General features: G+C 41.4%; 1 protein-coding gene across 2 annotated transcripts; it reads right to left on the minus strand.

The window, feature by feature from the left end:
• Positions 1-441: 441 nt before the first annotated feature.
• On the minus strand, positions 442-27,955 carry Axn (protein axin). Of its 2 annotated transcripts, XM_012371552.2 has the most exons (8): positions 27,268-27,955; positions 5,492-5,647; positions 4,403-5,210; positions 3,842-4,006; positions 3,002-3,651; positions 2,521-2,837; positions 2,134-2,432; positions 442-2,057 (listed from the first exon to the last, which is right to left on the minus strand). In XM_012371552.2, exons 2-8 carry the CDS (start codon positions 5,577-5,579, stop codon positions 1,931-1,933), a joined length of 2,454 nt encoding a protein of 817 aa, XP_012226975.1. In that variant the 5' UTR covers positions 5,580-5,647; positions 27,268-27,955; the 3' UTR covers positions 442-1,930. The 2 variants fall into 2 exon arrangements, with proteins under 2 accessions (XP_012226975.1, XP_012226982.1); XM_012371559.2 differs by lacking the exon at positions 3,842-4,006.
• Between the last annotated feature and the right edge of the window lie 6 nt (positions 27,956-27,961).

A 27,961-nucleotide genomic window follows, 5' to 3' on the forward strand; every position in this document is an offset into this window, starting at 1 on the left:
ATGTCCAAGCGATTTTAACTACTTGAGATTTGTTCCTCAATGAAAAACCAAATATTCAATAAATAAACTATTTAATTTTATAATTTGGGCTTCTAATTAACACTTCAATTAACTTACGTGAATTTTTGAGCCCATTAACGGTACTTAACAAGGCGCGGAAAAAATAGATCTACGAGTTCGGTTTACGTTGATGAAGAACAGTCCGTTTTGAGAGTTAAAAATTATTGAATAAGTTTCTCGTGAATTTATATTGGCGCACGACCGTGTCTCTTGATTATACCACTATATATTACAATTTAATCCTTTCAGTCTTGAATTAAACAAAAAATCTCTGTCATCCCATTTTTTTTGGCGTTAGCCGAAATCCAAATTAACTGGAGAACGATGTTTTTTTTTTTCTTATAAATTGAGAAACAAATAATAAATAAATAACAAATAAAATATAGTTTTACATTTTTATGATCTTTATTAGAATACAAAATCGGACATTTCGATACAAGTCTTCACGAAATTTGCAGCGTATAAGTAGAAATAAAATTTGTACAATTAAGAAGGCTAGAGGACTGAAAGGATTAAACAGAATGCTACGGGCGGATTCGGTATACAAGGCGGAATTTAGAAAAACAAAAACAATCTTGATAACAAAGTACACTTTGAGGAAACGTTAATGTAACATCGGACATCGTTTTTTTTTTCTTTTTCGGGAATTGGGCCCCTGTACTGCAATTTATAAATATCTCTTACCTTCTCTCTTTAGGCTTATTTCGATCTTACTGCACTAAAAAGGCACATATTTCCGCACCTGATAAAACATCATTACAATCTAAATGCTAACGATTTTCTATTTTTTTTTTTCCCACCGATGTTCACCGTCTCGATGCCAATTGCATGTTGCTGATACGTACATACATACATATACTACAAATCGCCGTGCATTAGGCTATGCTTGGTGAGCTTATTTCACAATGTCGAATGGATGGCGAATGATACGACGATGACGGTGGCACAACGAAAAAGAAAAACATGATTTGCGATTTGTTTTCCAATGTCATACTTCTCACGGATCGCACGTGTAAAATATATTACGTATATTAAACAAGACATATCTCATTTACGTAAAATACACGTAATACACTTTCTTAGGCGCCATAATTCGTAATAATTATCCTCTCCTAAGTGAGTTTAGTGTCTACGCGAATCTTACTAAGGCGATCAACTATACGCATCTTTGTACAGTCGTTTGGAGAACTATGTGGGAAGTCTTCGGGAGGAAGAAATTGTTCAGTCGGTCAGCAATGCGTTTCCTCACTTCGGCGCATTGTTACCGTTTATCATCCCAAAACCTATCGCTGTGAAAATGCCGCTACCAAAATCAGACGAAAGTACGATAATTTTCATCTGGCAAAGCCCGCACCGACGAAACGCGCGCAATGTTGTTTGTCGTCGAAAATCGAAAATCGCTAATACTAGTTATGTACAATAAAGCGCAGTCGCGCGAGCCGCTGCTGTTATTTCATCGATAAAATAATTTCGATAATAAGAGAATGCGTTTGTCTCTTGTCTGAATAAAACTGTAAATTTGACCAAAAAAAAAAAGAAAAAAACTTGCAACCGAGAAGTAGGGAAATTATTCCTCCGAGGACATTCAATCGATAAAATTTGACATGAGGCCGTTCTTTCTTCTCCGCAACATTTATGCATACAACGATATTGCTCGACTCGATATTTTTCTTCTTTTTCATCCATTAAAACTACTTTCTTAGGCAATTATAAGAGAAAGAGGCCGCATAACAAGCGTTAATATGTATATATGTATAAATACCGAACGCGTCGGCTTGCCGGCTAGTGACGGATCTCTTAAATAATATTTATTGCGGCACTTGGTCAAAATTCGCGCAATTCTCGCTCGGTTGTGTTTTATTCAGTCTATTTACTCGAGCGCCTTAACTTGCGCCATCACTTTGCCCTCCCACAATGGCAGGATCTCAGTATCGTCCGTTATTTCCTCCTGTATGACTTTCGTGTCTAAGTCCTCGCACTCAGTTTTAAAGAAGTACCTGCAATTGAAGATAATTTTTAATTAGAATTGGATGATTACTACAAAGTGACGACGAGATCGATGATGCTCATTACCGATAGCTCCCTTTCTTCGGAAGATACTCCTTGAATTGCTTCAAAGTGACGTTGTGACCAGGAATCTTGGTCCTGTAAGGGAACTGTTCGTCACAGAAACTGAACACAACAGTGGTGAAATCGCCCGTATCCTGTTTCGGCTTTCTCAATGTCGACTGGTTGGACTGCACGTACGGTTGGCTCTGTGCCGCGGACTCGTAAGCCTGTTTGGAAACATTGAAGTGCCGTTGCTTGAAACTGCCACGCGGTATTCTATTCTCCTCCATTAGTCTTCTACATGTCTCCTCTAATTGTATAACCTGCAACACGTACATTCGTAATATATAGATTGTTCGTTAAAGAGAGAGAGAGAGAGAAAAAAAAAGAAGACATAGCTCCGAGCGTTACCGTGTGAGGTGGTGTCAAAGGCGGCATTCCCGGATCAGCGACGAACGGTTGAGCAGGTACTCCCATACTCCACGTTTCTCTGTTCGGCCTTTCTAAGGATCCACTACGTGAACCGTACCTCTTTCCGTGACGACTACTGTGCTTCAGTTCCACCTTCTTGTCCGCTTCCTTAAATCGCGGCGGCAGACGAATGTCTTTGCTTATAGAAGGCGGCACGTCGCTGACGACACTCACTCCACTGTCCGTTAACTCCGTCATCGATTTCTTCGTGGCAGATCGTCTCGTTGCATCTGACCTTCGAAATCTTTGCTCGTGACCTGCGCGAAGATGTTTGGCATTAATAATAATTTTGCATAATTCGATTTATATATATATATATAACAATAAAATAATGCGCAGCTCCGTTTGCTTAAATTTACCTCAAAGGTGTATATAATGCGACTTGTGCATCTAACGCTTAACTCCGCTTTGTTCAATTTACCTTGAAGATACAGATCTTGTTTGTGGAGAGAGTCGGCGTAATCGGATGGCACGGATTTCGATTTTGGCAGGTGTGAACCTAGTGAACTCATGGAACCAGCTCCGACGAGATCGCTGCCTTCCGGAAAGTCGTGTATATTACCGCTGTCCACCGAGAACGTGGAATCCACGTCTTTTTCTTTTCGCTGTTTGTAAGGCCGTAGATAATTGTGCGCGGGACGCCTTATGTCGGGCGAGAGCCTGGGCGATCTTGACGGCGTCTGATCCGACCAAACGCGAGACACGTGCTCGTCGAGAATGGCCTGATCATTGTCCTCTTCTATGGAATTCAATTTCGCATTCAGCGCATCGTCCAGAGTCTTTTGCACTCCGCCTGACGTCTCCACCGGCTTCTCGGCGTCGTTCTCCTGTTGCAAGTACTTGTCCAGTTTCTCCTGGGTCTTCTGTTCTCGCGCCAGAATTTCTAATTTGTGTGTGAGCATCTCCGCAAATTGTTTCGGCGGCATCTGCTTCGGGGACGCCATGCGCTGGGTTCGCGGGACGACGTGGTGTACCATGAACTCGCGATTGATATTCGCGGACTCCTTGATCGCCCTGCTAGATTGCTTTGCGTATTGCTTTTTGGTCTTCTGCCTGCTGCTCGTTCCGTCGCTACGGGCGGCAAATGAAACATATATGTACGGATTAATGATATAATACTGTTAATATTAATTCAGCATGACGTTAAATGGTATGAATTGAAAAAACGATTTAATGATTAAGATAAGAATTATTGAAGAAATTCCATTGTCTCTGATTAAAAATGAAAAAAAGGCTCTGTAGAATTAAGAAAAGAACTTACATGGATCCGTCGTTGAGGGACATATTGTCCACCTCGGTACGTGCATCACTGCTCAAACTCTGAAGCTCGGAATCCTGTCTGGATACCGGGTTGTAGGAGGAATATTGTGCGTGCAATCTGGATACGTGCATGTGATATGGACTAGTCCCATGTTGCAAGTAAACGCTACAAATGCCACGCAAAACAGCAAAACAAAAACAACTAAATAAACGACAAATAAAAAACGGGGGTTATCTTGCAAACAGAGAAAAACGATCTCGCATATAATTGAACAAACTATCAAAAACGTTATTTTAGGGGCGGGGGGAGGGGGGGGGGCGGGTAGCAAATTTATCACTTGGCGATGTCAATCGTTTTCGAGAATCAAAACGGTAATAAAATGTAAACTTAAAGTATAATCCAGATTGTGCAAGTCTCATCGTATCAAGCGTCAAAGGAGGAAACGACAGCGTTGTTAAAGCATTCATCGCAGGAATGATTTGAAGCGTACTATACAAATGACGAATGATATTTTATACAAAATGATGGAAGATTCGGTAGCTCAATGGAAAGCGCATTTACCCGGCGTACGCCTCTGGCCTCGGCCGTAAATCCATCGCTCTACTCTGCTGGGTGGCCATCAGGACATCTTTGGTCAATCTTAGTTCCCTCAGTTCTCCGGGCGTCCCGCCGACCGAGTGCGAATTATGCATGGCGCCGTGAACGTACTCGCTGTCCTCGTGCACGGTGGGCAGCAGGCTCTGTCCGCACGAGATGGACATCTCGCGACTGCCCGAGCCCGAGCTCGGACAGCCGCCGGAGTCCTGATGTTGACAGGACTGCACGTACTGGAGGTACACGTCGGACTGAAGGAAGTTGGGATACGTCGTCTCGCTGATCAGCCGCTCGACCTCGAGCTGCACGATGTCGAACACCTTCTGATCGGTGCGACCCTCCTTGACTCGCCGGTCTGCCTCCTTCATAACGTCCTCCGGTATAGTTAGCTGCGACTTGAGGAAAAACCGCCGATAGATGAGCTTCACCAGCTGCGAGATCTTCTCCATGTCCTTCTGCTCCTTGAGGCCCTCGCAGGCGAACCAGAAATTGAGCGGGTCCACATGCCCTTCCTGATCCAGGTACCTCTTGAACAGCTCCAGACCCACCGGATCCTCCAGCAGGGAGTGCAGATTTCTCGCCCACCTTGCGTAAGCGGGAGGCGAATCGCTCTCCATGGTAGTGGTTCCGCAGCAACCTTCCGGCTCGAATCCCAACGGCGCGGAAGCATCACAGCCACCGCTGGAGACCTGCGGCGTCGCGAAAGAAGAGCGTCTGGGTGTCAGAGCGGGACTCTGTGGACGGATCCGGCTGACATAGCTTACCGTTTCCTCTCCTGGAACACGCAAGGATTCAACTAGAATACAATTTTGAGAATGGTAATATATATTCTATTATAGAGTAACATATTTCAAGCATATGAATATAATTTATTGTATTTAAAGATCTTTTCTTGATCTTATAAATATGTCACAGACAGAATATAACGAAATTTTAACACTACGTTTGCGCTTTTAAAAAAAATGTAAGCAATATTCTCACATGAATTTTTTTTTCTAATGTGCATTAGCATGTAATTGCTTCTGCTCTTTCATTTAAGTTTGCTCCAGTTTTTACCTGGCACTGGTGGTCTAGGAGAGTTCTCATTAAAGCTACGTGCTTCGTTTTGCCTAGATGCACTCATCCTATCTATTATGGCCCTCATGTGCTATTTTGTTATTTCCACGTAATTTTCGCCCACGGTGTCTCTTAGTGGACATGGTTAGCCCCAGCCTGAAAGAATAAATAAGTGGATATAAGTCTGGCTGTCACAACACTTTGTATTCTTACAGTAAGATAGATAATGTATTCAAGTAAAAATATCAAACTGACAGCTGTAGAGAGGTATCTGTCATTTAACTTCAATAACACAATCTATAGTCATTTATACTACTACAATCTTAATAGTTAATGAGCTACATTATAAAAGAAACAAAAATAGAGATAGAAATTGAAGTAAAAATGAATATTATGTGTCTTGTACTGTCACTTATAGCATATATCTATTAAATATTATTGATTTCAACGTGGCTCTGCCTCTGCGAAAGAGCAGAGAGCTGATATATGTTAACAAAGAAAGGAAATCTGGGGTGCTGGATCGATGGAGCTCTGCGGTGAGTCATATCTCTCAATTAACCAGCTAAGGGAGTTTCTTCTGTTGTCAGGAGCTAAGGGTGGAGCGTAGCAGAGGACCTATAGGCCATCTCCTGGCAGGCTGCGCAGAGAGATGCATTTCTGCGTGTACATGTATATATGCACAACCCCTATTGGTCTGTTGCGCAGACCATTTGTGTGGTATTGATCCACAAAAACCTATAACACAATCCATTCAACGCTCTCGCCACTCCAAAAAATGTCTAGAGCTATCTCACGAGTTTTAATATCCTCTATTAATTGAAATCGAGCTCTAACATAGCGGAAAAATATTAATAGGTTCATGAGGTAAGGCAAGCCGTGGAAGAAAAGGCCATTATACCCCTCAGGGCCTGCCCCTTTGTTGTGGCAGGGTATAGAAATATGGTTCATATGGACTGCATCTTACCCTAAGTGGCAAATGTGCAACTATCCCTTAAGCAAAACATATTACCCCTCTCATATAGAATTAATTAACATCGTTTTCACTGCATAATGTAAACAAAATACATATATTATACTAAAAGATTGAAATATTACACACTGTATATATAATATTGAATTACAATACAGAAATAATTTTCATTTAGTCACAAAAGTACACAAATTACATGACAGATGTCCACATAACTGATTTTTAATAAATAATGAGTTAATAGTTCTGAATAACTGTACCACTACTACTGTAGGGCTATTGAAAAGAAAAGGAAGCTCTCCAATAAAGTGTGGAAATTTGATCCCTACCCATAAGAGGGAAGAAATATGAAATGAGAAGCTGTCATAATGAATCATCTTGCTCCACTGCACATTTACCTGAATCAAAAGAGAAGAATCAGAGTACATACCATTTTGGCGGAGAAACCAACACACAGGTAGCCCTCAAGTTTGTTAAGTAAACAAGGATATTATGATTCTGACAGAAGTAGAGTGATTTCGTATCACAAATACCACAACAAAATTTCTCTTTGTCTAGATTACAAAGATATAGCCTGCGAGATGCCTACGATAGCACTGCTGGAGGTACACTGAACCAAGGCTGCGTCCTGACCAGGACTGACGCCACATTGATATCGATGGAGTAGGGGTAGTAGAATCTAGAATCCTTGCGTACTACGCTGACTCTGACTCTGACTCCAAGTGAAATGCCTCGTTGAAACAAGTTCCACGCATCATTCTTATGAGAATCAAGACCCCCTGTCTCACTTCCTCTGGTATTACCAGCTTTTATAAGATTGATTATAAACACATCTTTAAAATATATAACAAAGAATTCCATAATTAACCTATATTGCATATAGTATAGAAAGATTATATTAAGATTTCTTGATTTTAAATATGCATCACTTGCTTTGTTGTCACATCATAACAATGAAAGATTATATTAGCACTGAAAATTGTTTACAAATCTTTTTGGGCACTGTTTTTTTTTTCACAAATGACAAGCAACTTGAACACTGCATAAATTAACACATCTATTTTTCACAATTAATGACTGAAAATGCAATATTTATATTAGCATAGCACAGCAATATTTATATAGCAGTATAAATCCTTGATATCAGGCAATTTCTCGACAATGGTGCACTTACAGCATTCCATAATGTTCTCAGACAATAATAAGTAATTCTTGAATTTGTTTTCCAATCGTACCTCTTTCGACCGAGATGGAACGGTCAAGTGCAATATACCCCGATGAAAGGGAAAGAAATGTTTGTCAGCAACAGTAGCCACGAGGCATTAACTTAAGAAGCTTTCCTATCTGTATCAATTCTTTCGCAGACGACTCCCTATTGTCCGAGGATCTCTCCGCGTTCATTCTAGTACGGATGGATCTCTCGATCGCGAACTCGACGGAATTTCTCCTTTGTGGTGAAAAACGTTTCGCCAAGCACAATCGTCGTCGTCGCAGACGCGCATCGCCGGCATAACTCGTTACTTTCGTGTTACAACCAGATCGCATTTTTGTCCCGTTCTGTATGTCCTGCCACCGGAACAAACGGACGAATGAACAAACACGTGCGAAATCCTTAGGTCGATATATCGATTGTACAGATTTTTCAACTCGTAACGTATATCCGAGCATCATTGATGCTTGCCACTTCCGGGACGAGCATTTTCGGGTTAGAAGCGTCGCCGCGTCTAACATTCGTGCATTATAGCTGCGTCTGATAACTTGGATTTTTCACTATCAAATTTTTCAAGCAACAATGATAAACAAATGTTTAAACAAGATATCTAGACATCCAACTCGCAAAATTGTGTGAGCGTTTAATGGCGCTTCAGCGCATGTTGCTCGAAATATTCTATTGTCACGTCAGCGACGCCATCTATACGTCGCGGCACCGATGTTAAAAGAAAAATCTATATTGCCGATCGTTCCTAAATACGACGACAAAATATTTAAACACATTTATATACAAAATAATTTACTATTTTCAATATTTACAATTTAAAAAATTAAACATTATCTTTATTATTAAATAGTTATAAAAAAAATTAAATTCTACATAAAAATTACAATCAACAAATATTTTTCTTTATCGTTAATTACACAATCATCTTTGCATTTGCCATTGAATTTTACTATTAAATTTAGATTTATAAACATCATCCTTGCTACTGAATTATTACCAAAAATAAAATTGTCAGTCAATATAAAAATATGAGTATAAATCCTGAATCTTTGCTAGGAATAAATTTTATTCACGCTCTCTCTTAAATTTAATTGCTGAGAAAAGAGAATATGCGAACCAAGAACGATTTAATTTAAGACTTAACAAAGCTCATATCTCTCCAAGAACTCGCGCTTTGTGGTCGTCATCCTAATAGTTCACCACGCATTCACTTTCGACTTTTAATTATATGTTAGTGATGATGAAGCGCCGTCGAATAATTACGACGAAAGTCATTAGGCAAGTATAAAATGAGAGAAAGAGAGGAGCGCGAATACGTGCGTAAGGTGCAAATTAAAATTATTATATTCGCGCCGCGTTCGATGATTGCACTCATGCCTGCTAACGAATTCACCAACGCTTATTTGTGTGTTCCGCTAACCGTCATTCTGTTTTCTCATTAACATTCGCGTCTCTAGAATTGGAAATATATGAATCTTTTCCGGCTCGACGATTCCAATTAAAATTGCGCGGTATCTTAATCAAAACGCGTGCATTCTTACTTGTCGGTTTGCGTTTTCTCCAAAGTAAAGACTTAATCCAAGAAAGAGAATTTGATAAAGATATAAGTGCAACTTTTCAAAGTTTATAGATTTAATTACTTTTTGGATTTTAAAAAATTTTATTATATTTTTAATATTTCGCATATCGTAAGATTTCAGATACATTCGTGTCATTTATTGCGGATTCCTCAAGTGAAATCTTCGCAAATAAAATCGCGGGTTCGACCAGCATGCCCGTTTCGCGTGGTCGACGACATCATCGCCCGGCGTGATCCCAGATTTGAAGAGATAAAATACCACGAAGGCGTTATAAAGGACACGTTCGACGAGATATTAAGATTCGCCGAAGCATAGCCAAAAGCCGTATGCCGCGCGGAATCCGCAAGAATTCCCGCGCCCATTCGCGCGAAAAGCGTTTTCTTCCTCGCTTCGATGCGATGATATTAAAATTCACACCTCCGTGACTTCCAATTCTAAGCACAAAGAATTCGCGCCGCGATGGCTTCCGGTCACCGCCGATATCCGGAGTTGTATCGGGACACGTGTGCAACGGGCTGCCGAACATTCTGACCCTCGAGTTCGCGAGTCGTAAAACTAATCCATCTTTTATGAAATATGCACACGATGTCCATGCTTTCACTTCTGGTTTACGATTTTTTCTTTAAATCTAGTCTTGGATTTTTTAACCATTCAACAAGTTGTATAAACTATTTAAATAACTTTTAACAAATAATTGTGATATACAAATGTCTGGACACAAATTCAAAAATGTTTTATTCTATTTTACTATAAGAATAAAACAGAAATTGAAAGATTAATAGAATTCATCGCTCGATATTTTCAAAATCAGAATAAATGTGGATAACGAAACCGCCACGCGGTCGATAATCGTGAGATCGCAATGGGAGAAATTGCATTGTTGTCGTTACCGCCATCGGCGACCAAATCAAGAAACAGCTGTCGCCCGGTATAGCTCAGAGCCGATAAAAGGTATCATTCGCAAAGTGCAATCTTACCGACAAAAATAAAGCAAAGAAAATGATTATTCCTAACAAATTCCCCTAATTAAAAAAATTGTAAGCGTTCAGATAATCAGTGGAAAAATGTGTATACATATTTTAACATCGAATTTATAACACCTTGTGAAAGCAAATTGAATTTAAGATAATAGAAAATGTAAAAAAAAAAGAAAAAATAGTGAAAATATCAACAGAAATTAACAAGCCATATTAAACGCTATACATTGCATTTATCATTCTAAATTATAACAAAAAATCTTACACAATAATTGGCATAAAAATCGAATAATAAAGTGTCGTTAGAATCTATTTTATTTCAATTTATCTGAATTGACTTTAATCGTTAAATTCGTTCTCAATATCTTGTGATTAATCCAAGATATTCTCGTATTTTATTATTTTATTTTAATAAAATACTGATTGCTTTAGATTCAGAGTGCAGATGATAACAAGTATATATTTATATAAATAACTCTAAATGAAACTTAATAAAAATAAAGAGATAAATTTATTAGTAAATTTAACTTCAGCACACAAACTCTAATTATATCGTTTATAAGCTATATCTTTAAAAATATCCTCTGCATTTTAACAATATGCATAGCGTGTTACGTGATCGGATGCGTTAGTTAAAACAAGATTTCCATCTTCAAAAAGTTTTAACGCGCATCATGCGTAATTAATTGATTCGAAAAAAAAAACATTCCGAAGGAAGAGAAAGATAAAAATCGACTAAATTCTTCGGTCTTTTTTTATCGTATGAGTTTCAACACGACGACAGGATTGTCGAGAACGCGCTTTGAAACCGTCGTCGTTGTCGAGGACCATCGAAATGATTTGCTCATCCGAAGCCACTCGAGTAAATGCTTGTGATTCACGGCAATGTCTCTTGTTTCTCTGCGGATGCGTATATTAGCGTGATCGGTTTCTCATTCACGTCACCGAAGAGTGCAATATTCCTTTCAATTTATTTCACTTAAATAATGTCTCGATAATAGATTCCGAAGAGACCTTTTATAAAAATCCTTAAAATGATCAGTATATTTAATTTAGGATAAAGTAAAAGAATATGCGAACGTGTTTTCAGGCTAATTACGAGATGTTGGGAGTGAGATTCAAGGATTACTAATTAAAATGATTACAAGAGTAATTAAAATTCTTTAATTGTAATTAAAAAATTGCCACGTACGAGCTCGGGTAAGAAAGATGCAAAGGTTTGAGAGAATTAAACGCGAGAATGAGTAACGGCCAGCCACCGGTCCGCTCCCGATCTCGCGAGGGCCGTTTATCGGGGCGAGCGATTAAGATTCTTTCAAAAAACGAGAGACGGCGAGCGGGCGAATGAGTGAGCGAGCGAGCGAGCGAGCGATGCCACGGGAAGAAGAAAGGCACCGAGTGGACGAAGAGGAATCTTAAAGGCCATCCGGGCGATACACCTCTCTATGCAGCCGCTGCTGACACGCCGGCTTTTTGTACACCGCGATCGACAACGGTGCGCTTCTCTCTCTCTCTCTCTCTCTCCCTTCCCTTCGATGGATCCCTCAGGAAACCGCCAGTTTCTCATCTTTCTTGTCTTCGCGTTCTACCAAAATATTTTTCAAACATCAATCAGAAGTTACCGATTAAAAATAATAAAATTACGGTATTAAATAGCGGTTAGTGTGAAACGGCAACTGTATGTAACGTAAAATTCAATAAGAATAACAGTTGTAACAAACAACGTATTACGTAATTAAACTCGATATTAAAAGATCAATTTGATTCAATATTTCAATACGAGATTGATACATATTAATTAAGATCAAGTGATATTCATTAATATTGCGAGCTTTGAGAAGACACTATGCTTGATACAATTCTTTATTATATGCTATCATTGTTTAAACCCCGTTGAAAGAGTTTCTAAATAAATTTATCAAAAAATTACACAAAAATACGAGCCGTAGCCGGTAAGATGAGTGCTAAAATCTATACGTATTACAATTTACAGTTACATTTAATTTGATCAGACAATCCTCGGTGTAAAATAAGAATTGAAAACGCATTACAATTAAAATCAAATCCGGAACAAATGTAAAAAAGATATTGCAGCGCATAAAAGTTTAATATGTCGTCTAGTCTTATCTAGTTGTTAATACGTCAAGCCAAGTGAAAAACTATAATTCGAAACAAAATAGCAAACATAAGATACCTACAATTTATAATTCTATCTATAATTTATAATTATTAACATATTATGTTGGTAAAAAAATTTTTTCGCGTAGTTGGAACTCAAATACTGCTCGAAAATCACCGCAAAGATACCGATAGCGGGTAGAAGAGAAAGAAAAGATGAAATGACACAAGAGGGAGCATGAGCAAAAGACGAGTCGTACAGGTACAGGTAAATCAGATCCTCGGCGCGCAGGCACGGCGGTACTTTCGGAAGAAAAGCAGAAGAGAAGAGAGAAGCAGTGCCGTGTTGCCGATTCCTTTGATTCTGATTTACAACAGGAATAAATACTGTTTTATAAACCTTGACTAATGGTTTTGACAGTCCTATTCAAACTTGTACTTGAAAGCTATCGCTAATTACAATACGGGGGGAAAAAAAACCAGTAAAATTTAAGTATACTTTGGGCGTGCCGACAGAAGAAACCGCCTCACTTTCTTTTCCGTCAAACTTAGCAAGACCGATAATTTCGAAGTGTTGTGAGATTTATCAAAAGGAACAAGTATCATAATTTTTCTGTGGAGATATACAACCTTCTCGGAAAAATAAGAAATAATTACAAGTACAAGAATGTACAAATAATTAGTTTGAAGCAAAGTAGTTAGTTTTATTCTGAAAAAAATGCGGAGATGGTTTTGCTTTTAATATCATATATTAATCTAAACTTCGAGAAACCTAAAGAATAATAAATTATCATTATAAACAATGTTTTACAAAAAAAAAAAAAAAAACCAATTTACAGATTATGTATAATTATTATTCTTGCCCGGTCTAATTATTTTAAAGTATAAATACTAGAATAAGTCAGAAATTATCCGCAATATCTGAATTATGTTTTACTTGAAAAAAATTGCGGACAATTTCTGACTTATCTTATATGTCATAATATATAATAAATTTTTGGTAAATACAACTTTAATAAATATCATATAACATTTAGATGAAGAACCTCATCGCTAGCGGGGAGGGGTACGGCCCTGTAGGGGTGCGAGGCAAGGGGAGAGTACGGAGACGATGGAGAAGCGCGAGAGCGAGGTAGGAGAAAGGCGGAGAAAAGAAACGGATATAAAAAGAGAGACGGAAGACGTAGGCCTCGACCGGCGGCTGGCGACTGGCGGCGGCGGCATCGCTTGATGTACGCCGGGTCCGTAATTACAGGTTTTCGGAACGCCTTGCTCGCTCGCTTGCTCGCTCGCTCGCTCGGCGAGCCGCGCCGTTCGAGAGTCTCCTCCGGGGCCCTTCCCTCGTCGCGCCGCGCCGCGCGTGGTCTAACGGGTGTCCCGGAGTGCGTAATCGGGGGTCCACTGTCCGCCGTCTCGACGGTTCGTCATCGACGAGACGACGAGCAGTCGACGAAAGCGCGCGTCCACTTCTTCGAAACATTCGAAACGCTAATTATAGCGCGGTGCCTTGTAGCGCGAAATGATGAAAAGCGGTAATTGCAAGCTCTTTTTTTTTTTGTTCTTTTTATGATAGGAGCCAAAGGGTCATTTGATAACTGTAACGTGTAATAACGCAATGAGTTCAATGATTGAAGGCAGTAATCTTGGTAAATTCGATTTTCGATGCGGTAGATAATGCACTATGTACGATGTACGTGGCATCGAGATTTATCGAGATTTATCGAGATTACTAGTAAAAGAGCTTTTCCGTAATGAAAGAAAACCTACCATGACAGATAGCAGCGGGACCTGGAAGACGTTTCCAGGAAGGGCCGGCTCTCTTGCGCAAGCAGGTAAAGGTTCTTCTCTACCTTTCTGAGCCGGGATACCGATTCAACCGAGCGAAAATCTCAATTCACACAGCGGTACCGCAGTTATTTTGATAAAATGCCACTTTTTACAGTACGTCCATTATCAATTTAATAAAGACCAAAGCAATAATCAACTTCCAGATGTGCAATTTCCAAACTTTCCCTTTCCCCTCATTCAAATGAGAGTTTAACATCAAATAAAATACATCCCGACATTTTTCGGATCACCGTATATTACAGGTGGTATCGAACCTCTTGAAGTCGGCTCGAATCCATATGAGTAACGGCAAGAATACCAATCGATCGCTCAACCACTACCCTACATATGATATGTAAAGATGTCAAACGTCGCGACGGACACCGGCCGCGTCGCGGTACACCTAACGGGTGTTAAATAATTACGCGGGCAGTTTATCGCGGAGCGAGCGTTAGAAACGGTGGCGCGGCGTGATTCTCTTTGCGGCCCTGGGGCGATCGCCGAGGCTTCTCAAACGAGGAAAGCATACACACGGCTCCCATTCAAGCTAACCCTTTTCAGCTAACCCTCTCACTCCGTTCTCCGTGCCGCGCGCGCCCCGCGATTCTCCACCCTTCCTTTCTTTCCTCCCTCGTTCCCTCTATCCCGCGTCGTCGTTCCTCTTCTCTCTATCCGCGAAGTGCCTTCGGCCGCCTCTCGTCTGCGGAGAGCAACGTCGGCGAAATCTCCTTTACGCGCCCGAGAGCGCGGACATATCCGCGACCCTTTCTCCCCCCCTCCTCACCCTTCTCTCCAACGATCCCTGTTTAACCCCCCTTCTCAGACCAGTCCCCATTTATTTAAACAACGATCTGGATTTTGCAGGAGTTGTTTCCGCGAACGGTGACTTCGAGCAAACTTTTTTCGAAAGATCCTCGCTCGAAATACATAAATGATATATGTGCCCTGAGGATAAATAAAATTGTTCCAATCGGAAATCAAATGATTTCAAAGCAACGAAAGAAAAATATTCCAAGCTTTAAATCCAAATCATCGATCAAGAACGAAACAAGCAATATTAACATTCAATTTTCAAATCAGTATTCTATTTTTCGACAGCGCTTTAACAACAGCTACTATTACGAATAAATTTAAAATTTAATTATCGCTTAATAGACCGCAATTTATCACTCTCGGTTGCGCGATATAATAGGCAGCTAATTATCAGTTAATTATTCATATTAATATTGCGATATTCCTATATTATCATATTGTTAATATTCATGAACATCATGTCCTGATAGGATTTCAATAGCGAGACGACTATTTTAAACAACCTTCAAGATTTCCTTCACTGCCCGATAAAAAACGAAGTTTTTTTTCTTTTTTTTTTCCCCTAGCGGTCCTCTGTGAACATGTTTTTTGGAATGATTGATATGGTGAGATGGCGAGAGGGGAAAGGGACGATATACTCGGCGCGACGGAAGACAAGGCGGAAGCGATCAAAGGCGTGTCACCGTTATCGCCAGATGACTTTACGCACATCGCTTTACGGTGGTACTATTCGAGCTGCAAATCTCTCAAAGGAACTTCTGAAGGACCGCTCGCCCCAGGTGGTGGCGGCCGGGAAGGACGACACGCTCAGTACGGTATTAACCAAAGCCGGACCGTCTCTTTTCCCTCCTCCTTCAGCCGGCGCTCTCCTCTCTTTCTAGCAAACAACTACCTGACCCTCTTCGAGTTTTCCAAATATCTACATGTCAGCCATAGACAATGCCTTCGTAAGATTGCAAATATGTACTTGAGAATATACATAGCAAATAATAGCGAATATCTAACAATTGAGAAAATTCAAGAGGTTAAAGTTTCTACATAATGCAGTTTTTTTTTTCAATGCACAAAAAAGGCGAACACTGCTGCAAAACGATTCTTAATGTCAAATTGGTGTTTCCAACAATATTCTTCGTTGTGTAAAATTATTTAAAGAAATACAGTATGTAGATACATACTTTTTAATAATAATTTAAAGTTGTACCTTACGAATGGATAAAGTAATTTTTGTCCACGATAAAACAAACAGAATTATTACTAGTAAATTTTTTATAGAAGTGTCTGGATGCAAATGGCTCTTATTAATCAAACTTATTATCAAACTTTCATATTTTTCACACAATTCGATGATTTATATTACATCATAATAGCGAGAATTCGCGCGACAGAAAGTGGGCCTCCCCTTCGAGAGGTGTCGCAATTAATGATCCCTTTGGCACGTCTAAATGCAGTTTTGGGGATTATTTTACCCTCAGATTTTACCGTCATTACATTCGTTGCACACGTATGTTGTGCAAATTAATGATGCAGCCGTGCAAAATATGTCAACTGAACACATGCTCAATATTTTAAGAGCGAAAGTCAAATTTAAAACTCTGAATGTGCAAATCCGCAATATGCTGTATAAAAATTTTCTTTCCGAGATGTTGAATGCGATTAACATTTGCAAACAAAATTCTACAAATGTTAACACAAATCGATTTGAAATTTCAATGCCAATGTCTTTCATATTCTTCAGCACAATTCCACGACTCATATTACATCATAATAGTAAGAATTCGCGCGGTAGAAGTGGATCTCCCCTTCGGTGTCGCAATTAATGATCCGTTTGGCACACTGTAATTAATAGCCTTCTGTAAATTCACCACAATTAATACCTTGATTCCGCGTCGATTCATGGGAGCTCAGTGATGGGACTTGTTCATCATTATCGTCGAGTCTCGCTTACGATCGGCGAACTATCATTCGAGACGAGTACAGTCGTCTATCTGCTTTTGTTGAAATCCAAAATAATTGTCCGGTGACATAGATACCATTCTCGACAATCACGCGCATTTATATACAAAGTTATCACAGTCGACAGTTCACAAAAGTATCACAGTTCACAGGAAGGGGCGTTCCTTAAACTTGCCGACCAGTCCGAAATTTATTTATATACAAATCTCTACAAGCCATGACTTTCTCAGAAGACCGTATGTGCTTGAAATTTAAGTTTCTCCTCAACATAGATATCCGCAAAGTTATTTCGCGTCGCAATTTCAATGCGATATTCCGACGATACTCCGCGCTCGTTTTCCCTCGCAAGATCGAAACGCGCGTGAACAACAATTCGCATTGCGTAGTCCGGATCGTCGCGAAAATCGCGATGCCCGTCGATCGCACGACCGGCGTCGAGTGTCGCGTTCAGGTGACTGCATCACTCGCGTCGAGATTTCCCAGATGGAAGCGGCATCGAAGTCTCCCGTCACGCGGACGTTTTCTCTCCTCTCCTCATCGCGAAATCGATCGATCGATCGTCGAAAGGATTTCACTTCCGCGCAGTCACCTCGCGCGATTCGTCGAAAATCATTTCGCGGCAATTACTTGGCGCGTACCGTAATTTTCTTCTTTTTTTTTTTTTTTTTTTTAAATTATCGAACGTTGAATCAGATATTTTCTCACCCCTCAAATCAAATCGGATTTAACAAGTCCGGACGGGATGAGAATTTCGTCGGCTGAACGAAAACGAAGCGGTCGTTGAACGAAGAACCGGATCACCGTAAGACCAGTCCTGCGTAACGTGCACGGTGAGACTGAAACTACAGTGACCGACACGGGTCGAGTAAGAGAGCGAGAGCATTATCTCCGGTTCCCCCCCCCCCTCCCTGTCTGTGCCCCTTGCGGCGAGCTTTCTTCTCTTTTTCTTCTCTTCCGCCGCTGTTACATCCCCACCTTTTCTTCTTTTCCACCTTCCTTCGCAGACCGATTCTCCCGCTTCTGCCTTTCTTTCTCTCTCCCTCCCCTGAAAGGGAGAGAGAGAGAGAGGAGGAGGAGGAGAGATATCTCGGCGGACGAGGACGCAGAACAAAAAAGTGATAGGGTCCAGGTACAAGGGCAAATTCTTAAGAGGATCTTTAAACGGAAACTCGGATTTTTCGACGGTATCGAGACCGCGACTTTTTCATTCAAGATGAGCAATAATCTCTTGTCTTTTATTCTGTCAAATCACTGGTTGATTATCGCTATTATCGTTAAATAAAGTCGAAAATAAACCAGCGAAATTAACCAGCACAAAAGATTAAAAATTAAAGGAATTCATTTAAAAAAAAATAAAACGTTTATTTGGCTATACAAATTTTTTCATTTAGATTTTCATTCGTTCCATTTCAATTTTTCATTTAGATAAATATTTTTTGATTCCCTCCATTTTTAAGAAAATTATTCATATCGTAGGATTGCCAAGCATTTTCGGTTACAAAATAATAAAAATTGGTAATCAAAGAAAGACGAATGAAAAAAATAAATCAAATGGTCGGCGATCGTTGCATCGACACGGCACTTCGGCATTGCTCTTTCTTTTTTTTTTGCCAAAAGGAAATATTTTTCAAAAAGGGAAAATTATGTCGGAAATACAGCGACGTGACCGGTGATAATGGTGCAGCGAATTCGCGTGACAGTCGGAAAGAGAACAAAGAAAACACCAAAGGACGGCAGACGGTGGAGGAGGTAAAGTGGAAAAGTAAAGGAACGCAAGGGGAACAAAGTCGGCGACTTAAAAGGTGTCAGCGGTTTGACCGGGCCGACGTGGGACCGTCACGAAAAAAGCCGGATGACACTCGATCTCGAAAAACCGACGCTCGGTAAAAGAGACCGAAAAAGAGAGACAGATATATAGATAAATACTCAGAACCACATAACCACAGTATCTAAATGTAATCAATACCTTCTGATGCAATCAAGTTCAGTGGAAGTACAATCGAATGTATTAATCTGCAATGGTGCGTTCGCATTTATATTTCACGAGACTTTGCCGATTCTTTTTATTCTTTCTGGGCATCAAACGGTACTTAACAGTACAATTAATTATGTGATTGTGTAAAGATAAGACTTTCTCAATATTATGGAAGTTTCATTGTGTGAATATAAGTGTGCCAAATGTGACATCAGTGCGCATCCGACTACGTACTTCAAACGTAACACAGGATGTAATCGCGAAACTTTCGCAAACAGATTTATATTTTATTCGAGTATACTTTGAAACAAATGGTATCTGAATGAGATTAAAATTTCATGATCTGTATACATATGTGTGTATAAGATTTTGTTTATAAGCAGTACTAATATTTGCGAAAAATATTTTTCATCTCTAATGCATTACGCACGAAAGTTTTTTTGCGGCTTTAATTGAAAGTCAATTAAGCTACAGTTCATTAGATTCTTTTTGGTACGCCGACGCACTTCACTTCTTATCACTTTACTGATTTCGGTATCGGAACCTTTTCGGCGGTACGTATTTGAAATATTTTCTCAAACACAGTGCCGGTTGTTTCAACTTCTTGGTAGATTTTTACCTATCAATCACCTATAAATAAATATCAGTAATTCTTACTCGGTGACTGAAATACCGAGTAAAATTATCTCTTGGTAATAATTTACTGATATTTATTTAATAGTGATTAATGGACAAATCTACCAAAAAGTTAGAACAAGCGATCCAAAAAGCGATAAACTATTGTTTCATATTATTTGTTAAGAAAAAGTGGCAATTTTCATGATAAATTTTTAGTTTGGAAATGTGTGAATAGATAATTCCGTTAATTAAAGTCTATTAAATATTTACATTTAAATGTATTTCAATACATAAATATTTATTATTACGTATATATATCTTCTAATATTTTATTTATTATTTGAAAATTTTGGAGAAAATTTTAAGAGAATTTGAAGTAATTTTAAGAGAAGATTGCTGACTTCTCATCCGAGAGAAAATTTGAATTGCTAGAAATCAGTCACGATGCCTACGGCTCAAAGAGACTTAAATCGATGCATCAAGTGCACCTGAAATACGATTTAACATTTCCCGACGCGATTCAACCGTGCGCGGCCTGGCAGCTGGCGTCTCGGCAATCTTATCGACCTCGGTAAATACCGATTTAAAGAGATTGTCAGGTACACGACGAGCGACCCCGTTACATGAAATTCTCTTGAGGCTGGAGCTCGCGATGCGGCTAATTTCACCTGTTCGAGACAAAATCTTTGTCTTTGCGCGTTTCAAATTGCTTTCTTTTCTATTTTATATTTATTTTATGGCTAAAAAATAAATACGCAAAAGTAGCAATCAAAGGTGGAAAAAAAATAAGCAAAAAGAAACACAAGAAAGATCTGATCAAACGCAAAGTTATCAAATTTTACATTTCTTTATGTAAAAATAAAGTTTTCTTTTGAAAAAAAAAAGAATATTTATAATTTAAAGACATATTTGACGGAGTATATTACAAATATTCTAATTTTTGCGAAAAAAACTTAAAAATTTTAAATTTGATTCAGTTTCTTTTTCGATACGAAGCGTTCTAATGTTTATAAATTCAAACTGTGTTTTTAAAAGTTCAGCGATTCATTCGCGCTATTAAATTCCCCAGATACAACATCTAAAGTCGAAAACGAGTTAGCGCTTTAATCTTGCAGGATCCGCGGGAATCCTGTGCGCCCGGTAATTAATGGAAATTAAACTATCGGCGATAATAATGGAATCGCGCCCGGCACTGCTTCGCGCCGAGCAAAAGAAGAGGGCAGAAGGCAAAGGACGGGAGAGAAAGAAAAAAGAGAAAACCGGTGTCGGGTCATCGTTGTCGTCCTCGTCGTCAAGAAGTAGGAGCGAGCGAGAGAGAGAGAGAGAGAGGAGGCGCGCTTGCGAGCAAAAGTGAGAAACTAGTAGCGTGTTTGCGAGAGAGCTCGGGCGCGACCAAGGAGGGAAAGAAGGAGCTGCGAAGACGATCGCGAGGAGAGCGAGAGAAAGACGGACAGGTGGCGTGAGAGAGAAGGGGGGGAAAAGGCTGGAGCGAGACAGAGACAGAGCGCGTTCGTTTGATCTTGCCGCCGCACGCGATCCCACACACGCGCACGCCTCTCGTCCCCCATTCCCTTCGGCTCCACCACCGCGATGTGGATTCGCATGAATGCACTAACACATCACGCGATTTAAAACCTCCACGTATGCCCTCCCCCCTTGCGTCCCCCCCCCCCCGTCGTCCCTTACCATCACGATCTGACGTTCCCTCCGCCGCCGCCGCCGCCGCCAATCGACTCCGGACGCCGGTGCGGCGCTCCTGCTCCTCTTTTCTCTCTCTTTCGTATTCTCGTCATGGGCCCGTCCGCTCTCGCGCGGCGGACACGCGTAATAAACACCGTGCAAAGCAACCCGGCGCTGCGAGTCGTCTATAATTTCTCACGGAAAATTATATGTTAATGCGCCCTTAATGGCGTCGTTCGTTAACGGGATCGCCGCCGAGGGTGCCCGGGGGACGACGGCGAATACCGCGCGAGCGAACTTGCCCGAGCGGATGGAATCCTTTTTTCGAGCCGGGCGAGAAACGCGGAATAAATTCGCGCTTTAATTTCAGGATCGAACGTATCGATCGAATTGTCAACGGTACACGCGCAGAAATATAGCGTTATACTTTAATTGTATTTTCTTAAAAATTAAATATCAAAAAAAAAAACCATAATTTTCGCAAACGCAATAATACAATTATCGTTTTGAATTTAAGAAAAGATTCGATGAAAACGAGAGAGAACTGTTCATGATTTTTCGAACCATCTTTGCGGTTAAACGCTCAAAATCATGACATTTATATTGCACGGCGGGATTAAACGAAGAAGAATAGTAAGAGATTGTTACAAAACTGAGCGTTTAAGAGACCGCTGCGCTGTTAAGGGCTTGAAAAGTTTAACCGGGCTGAAGAACGACGTGGGATTACCTCGCTTTCTACGTTTTAACCGGAGCTTTCTTTTACATCGAATAAAAAATGCACAGCTTTTTTGGCTTCGTCGTTTGATCGGTTTCGACCGGCTGTACCGGAAAGAGAAAAGAGGGAACGACAGATTTCATCGACAAAACCCACAGAAACGTTCTTTACGCGGGATTAAGCGGGACGAGATTTATCTCTTACCGACGTTAAAAGATTCAGTCAGCCGGATAAGAGGCGGGCAATAGTTCCTCCGCGACCGTCGCTTCCGGTATCGTCGCTGAAATATTTACATAGCGCCTCTTTGCGCTTCATTGTCGAGAGACGCTTATGTTATGCGAGCGAATCGATTCGAATGAACTGTCATTAATAAACCACATTACTGCATTAATATAAAGCAAACCGCTGACTATAAATTAAATTTAATTATAATAATCAGAAACTTTTAGCGATATTTTGTAACACAAACAGCGGTATATCATTGAATCAACAAATTTATATCTGTTCACGAATCGCATAAGAATAAAACGATATTTAGAAGACATCTTTTGGCGGCGGGTTTCTCTAAATTTCCAGAAAACGAATCGGTTTTTCTTCAAGTCCAAGAAACTGTACAGACTACACGAACTAGGAATTTGCGAAGAAAGAAGAATGCATCTTGTCGGATAATCCGCCGCTTCGAGATACCTCGCATTTCATCGTGCCTCGGATATTCGGTCCCTTCGAAAGAAGTGCGCCGAGATGGAGGAGCGTTCGCTCGGTCGAGAGCGAGAGGCACTCGAGTGAGAGAGTGCACTTCGAATTCACCAGGCGATTAGCGTCGCCCAGTCGTTAGCTTTGCGATAGGTACGCGAATCAAAGCAGTCGGAACGGCAGGCGGCGATAAAGCGACACACCGAGGAGTCAGAAGTGGTAAGAGAGATCGAGAGAAAGAGAGACGGGGAGGGTCGGAGGGAGGAGAGGAAGGCAGGGGAAGACTGACAAACAACGGAGAACGGAGAGAACTGGTTAGCGATACAGAGGCAATTATTGCACGTGGACGAGAGTGCGGATGACGCGGCATCACAAACGCAGGACTATCCATTTCAGCGCGACACCATTCCCGCCTCGGTCGAGTCGGCCAAATCAAATACTTCCGGTTTATATTAGGAGTGGCGCGTCTCGTAATAATTATCAACACGGCGCTATGGCGAACCGTCGCTGTAAACACCCGTGTGTCTCGTTAAACCTTTCACTGCGAACGTCGCGTGAATGTCGCGGACGCTGTCGCGAATATTGCAAATGCAGCTGTTTCATAAGCGCTAAATTTTTATACGCGGTAAAAAAAGATGTTGCGTCAATAGTATTCGTTCAATTAGACTGAATCTTTGTTAATTTAATAACACCGTTAATCAGAAAAATTAATTATGTTAAATTAACAATATTTATCCTAGTTGGACAAATACCATCGATGCGATATTATAAAAAAGCATCCCTGTCGAGCTCAAAAATTTTGATTTGCGGAATATGAAAGCTCATAAATAGCTTATAATTTTGCGCTATTGGTTTTTTTATTTGTGCAAGGTGGGGGGGGGGGGCAGCTCGACAGGGATTAAAAAAGCTTCCTTTCTACAAAATAGAATTGAGAGCTCTTCAACCTAAATAAGTAGATGATTGGTAAAAAAGTAAACAATTAAGTCACATAAATCTTTTCAGTAACACGCGGTAAAAATTTTCGTCAAAAGAAGACGCTGGGAAATCGTCGCTGCGTGTCATCGAAACGCGATATCTTCTTATCGCTCTCAAGGCTAAAAGGAAGCGAATAGCGCATACATCTTCATATATCAGTGAATTAAAGGCGGTATCGCGCGCGAAGCCTAAGAGAAGCGCGTCACTTTAAAAGGGATCCCTCCTCCTTACCGCTGCGGCGCGATTCCAGAAAAAATATTGCCTATTGACGACGACACCGAGTGTGTATACGATGTAAGCCACTTTCTTTGACCGACGCGTTTGCGTTTGCGGCAAACAAGAAACGGACTCGAGAAAAGTGGAGAGAAAAAAGCGGGCGACACCGCTCGGGCAAAGAGAAAGGTTATGGGAGGGAGGGAAAGGGACACCAACCGAGCTTTGTGATGTCAAAGAGCATCGTTTTAGCGGTTTCCCCCGCCGCTCGAAAGTCTTTGATATCGAGAAATGGAGAAAGAAACTCCCTTCCCGCTGGCACCCGATGTCGGCAGCTCGTCGCTTTTACCCCGGCGAGAAGCACGTGGTATCAAACGCGACGCCACGAAGAGAGGACGAAGAGGAAGAGAAGCAGCTACTTTGTCGACGCTTCAGCGTGTCGTGCTTCGGGGGATTCCCAAACCGTGCCGCCGCTGACAACGACGTGCGTGTTGCTCTTCTCTCTCCCTCCCTCCCACTCTCCAGCCCTTCGTCTTCACGGAGGGTGGCCACACGGCGGTCTCTTCCGTTCGCGTGATCAACCACGGCAGATTTCGTCAACGCGTTATCTATTAGCGGCCGCTAAACTGTCGCGAGAGTAAATGAAAGGAAATAATAATTGTCGCAGCATTTCGAAAATTAATTGTCCACGGGCCAAATTCTCGATTTGGAAGAAGTCTTAATTTCCGCTACTGTACACGAAAATTCCAAAATGTATTCAATTATTATAGAAATTACAATTAATAAATCAATTGTAAGAAATTCAAGAGTTTATTCATTTTATTAATAATACTTTTTCCTTAGTGAAGCGAAAAATTAATTATTTAGACCTAAAATTGAAGACAAAAGTTATTGATTTTTTATTTAGCGACTGTGATCGAAGAATGTAGTAGGCACTTTTTTAAAAAATATAAATATAAATATAAACTTATGTGGTCGATGTTTACAAGACTTGCCATTATCCGAATCTAATTCACACTTTTAAACTGTCTCTCTTTTAAAATTCTTAATCACTGTGTATGTGTAAATACGAGTTGAGTGTATGTGTGTATGTATGACCGCAGTGTGTGAGCTCAGTCCGTGGGTTTGCTAAGCCCAAATGACTGTGCGGTTCAGTCATCCTTGCGGGAATAGTAAACACTTGATAATTCTATAACGCGACTCAAGTTGAATTAATTATAAAGGCGAACCACGCGTTACTACATATTGCGAGAATTATTTTCTGATAACTATACATTATGGAATTAATATACAGACTTTTGGCGAACCGATTATCGTTTCAACGTTTTCTATCTATCCCCATAATCGCGCATTTTATCAGACCTCGTTCGCAAAGTCGTTCGCCGCCTCTCTGCACAGACGGGAGAATCGCGCGTCGCCGGGTCATCTCGCTGCGAGATCTGCATCTCCGGACCGATGACGCCCGCCGCGTGTGCGTGTCCCGTTTCAGACGTTAATAGGTGTTAATAGACGACGTAGCCACACGGTGGGAGGGTGCCGCTCGCGTGGTTCGGTGAAGCGAATAGAAGCGTCGCGGTGGTAGTGACGACGGCCGGCGCAGAGACGGCGACGACGACCGGCGGCGGCGGCGGCAACGACGGCGGCGGCGGCGGCGGCGGCGGCGGCGGCGACGACGAGAGAGGAGGAGAGAGAAGGGAAGGGAGCAAAGTGGAGCTCGGAAGCGGCACGCTTTGATGTAGACACGCTCCACGACTCCTTCACGCCAATAAACTAACGGTTAGGTTAAGCCGTCTCTTTAAGCCGTAATATCATTATCCTTGCCTTATGCCCTCGGCGCGGCATGACGTCGAAACGTTGACGTCCCTTTTGTCGTCGCGCCGCGTCTTCGTCGTCTAAACGTCAGTCAATGGATGTCTCTTCACAGCGTTTCCGCAAATGTAAAAGCACAAGCTATCGTCCGATTCGCTGCGGTGTGCCTCCCGAATCACACGAATTCTCCATGAAGATTCACATTAGCATAGCAAACGAAGGATAAAGCGATACGATATATTTCGTGGATCGAGAAGTACAAACAGAAAAGACGGATCGATTTTTTTACGTAATTTATTTCTTCACTGCAGTGACTTTTTAACTTGCGGAACCGAATTATCTTATTAAATTATATTTTTTAATAATATTGAACCGCGTCGCGGTTCCATTTAAACCGCATTATCTTGTAATATTGTATCAATTTAACTAGATTTAACCGCGATTGTATACAAGTAAAAGGAATAATTCGAAGAATTTTTTCAAATTCGAAGGGACACCCGGTACATGGAGCGCAAGTAGGAGGGCATCGACGGTGCGGCGTAGCGAGCAAAGAGTCGGGCCGAAGAAAAAGCGCTGCGACCAGTCGAAACGAAAGCACCGACCGCAGAAAACCACCGCGCGGCTCGAGAAAATGCGCGGTTGCTGCGTTCGTTCACTCGTTTACACATATACGTGTATATATGCCTGTGTTGTGTATGCGTACGCGCGAGTTTTGTATGCACGTTGCAATAGGAGGCGAAGAGACGGAGGATTTTTGAATACGGTTGAAGAGAATACCCTTCGCGAGATAACGATGGAGAACGCTAATGCGTATCACTAGTCATTTCGGTGATAATTTTTCGGACTTTCGATTTACAGTTCTCTCGCTCGTTAATTAACAGCGGTTGCTGTGAATCGATCCCGTGCATGCGCGCGCGCTCGCTTTTCGAGCGCGAGAATCGAGGCGAGATGAAATTAACGAGGACAAGGATGCTGCAAAATCGACGAAAATAAGAAAGAACGGGAAAGAAGGAATGATAGTAAGACGAGAGTAGAAAAGTAGAGCCCGATATCGAGATACGTAAACATTTGCGAGAAAATTGCACCGAGATGTTGTGAAAAAATTGGGCAAAATTTCTGAAAAATTTAAATTATGTAATGCTAAAAATATGCAAGATAATGTTAATCGCAACGATTGAATTGTTAAACGTAGAGTATGCTTCATGAATGTTTTGCGAATTAAATCGACAATAAGCCAATATTAAGTATTTTATCAAACATAACTTGTTGCTATCTAATATTGGAAAAATTTTAGGCCTTAATTTTAGAATTTAAAAAGCAGCAGTGTCGAATTCGCTTAAATAGAGGACCACACAGAATTCACATTGAAAACTTTCGAAATTTGACTCACCGGAATTACACCCAGCCGAGCACAGATTATCTCGAAGGACAGCGGCTTCTGTTTGAGGCAACAAACAATAATTTACTCAAGGTTAGGCCGAGGGAAAAACGCGTGCGGGTGGCGTACTTTTGCGGAACATTTCGGGAGAGAAGAAAGACACGAGAGCGGTGAGGGGTGAGAGGAGGAAAGAAGACAGAAATGAAAGACGGAAGAAAGGAGGGAAAGAACGAACGAGCAAAAGCAAAGGAGCAATGACTCACGCTGTATATCTGTCGGTTGCGCGTGTTTACAGACGACGCCGGGATGAAGATGCTGCTGCTTCTTAGCGATTCGGCTGCGATGACGACCGACGATGACGTTGATCCATGCTCCCACCGAAAGTGTCAACTCTCGTGCTCCCGACGGCGATTCGACGTAGAGCTGTAACGCAGACACATGAAGAGAACTTTTCTTCCCGTCCTTTCTCTGCCTCTCTCGCACGCACGCAGAAAACACACGCTTTCTGTCCCTTTCACTCTTGCTCATGAATGTGGCATCTACCTACGTCTATCTATCTATATCTATCTCTCTCTCTCTCTCTCTATCTCTCTCCGTCGCTCGGTACAGACGGATGATGATCCACCGTGAGCGCTGGTCGTGAGCGGCTTCTTCGACACGACGGCGCACCACGCTGCACACTGTTACACCGTGTCGAACGCACGCACCACTCACGCACACGTTTCGCGACACGCACTCACCCACGAGCACGACGCGAGACGTCGTCGTCGTCTTCGTCGTCGTCCTCGCCGTCGTCGTCGTGATGTAGACATACGAGATACACTGTGTCGTTGAACGCGCGTGTAACGCGGGGACGGAAAACGATGGAAGAAACAACGGCAGCCGTGATGAACGCGAAACACGCGCGACTCACGCTCTAAACACGACGCGGCAGCGACGGCTGCTCGCGACTTCACA

Source organism: Linepithema humile, chromosome 2 (assembly GCF_040581485.1).
Source record: "Linepithema humile isolate Giens D197 chromosome 2, Lhum_UNIL_v1.0, whole genome shotgun sequence".
Lineage (NCBI taxonomy): Eukaryota > Metazoa > Arthropoda > Insecta > Hymenoptera > Formicidae > Linepithema > Linepithema humile.

Bases quoted from the DNA above. Each gene is read 5' to 3' on its own strand.
- Axn (XM_012371552.2), bottom strand. From the start codon at position 5,579: ATGAGGGCCATAATAGATAGGATGAGTGCATCTAGGCAAAACGAAGCA. The intron at 3,652-3,841 runs GTAAGTTCTTTT...TGCCGCCCGTAG, and splicing joins TCCCTCAACGACGGATCCAT to CGACGGAACGAGCAGCAGGC. The intron at 2,433-2,520 runs GTAACGCTCGGA...TACGTGTTGCAG, and splicing joins CTTTGACACCACCTCACACG to GTTATACAATTAGAGGAGAC.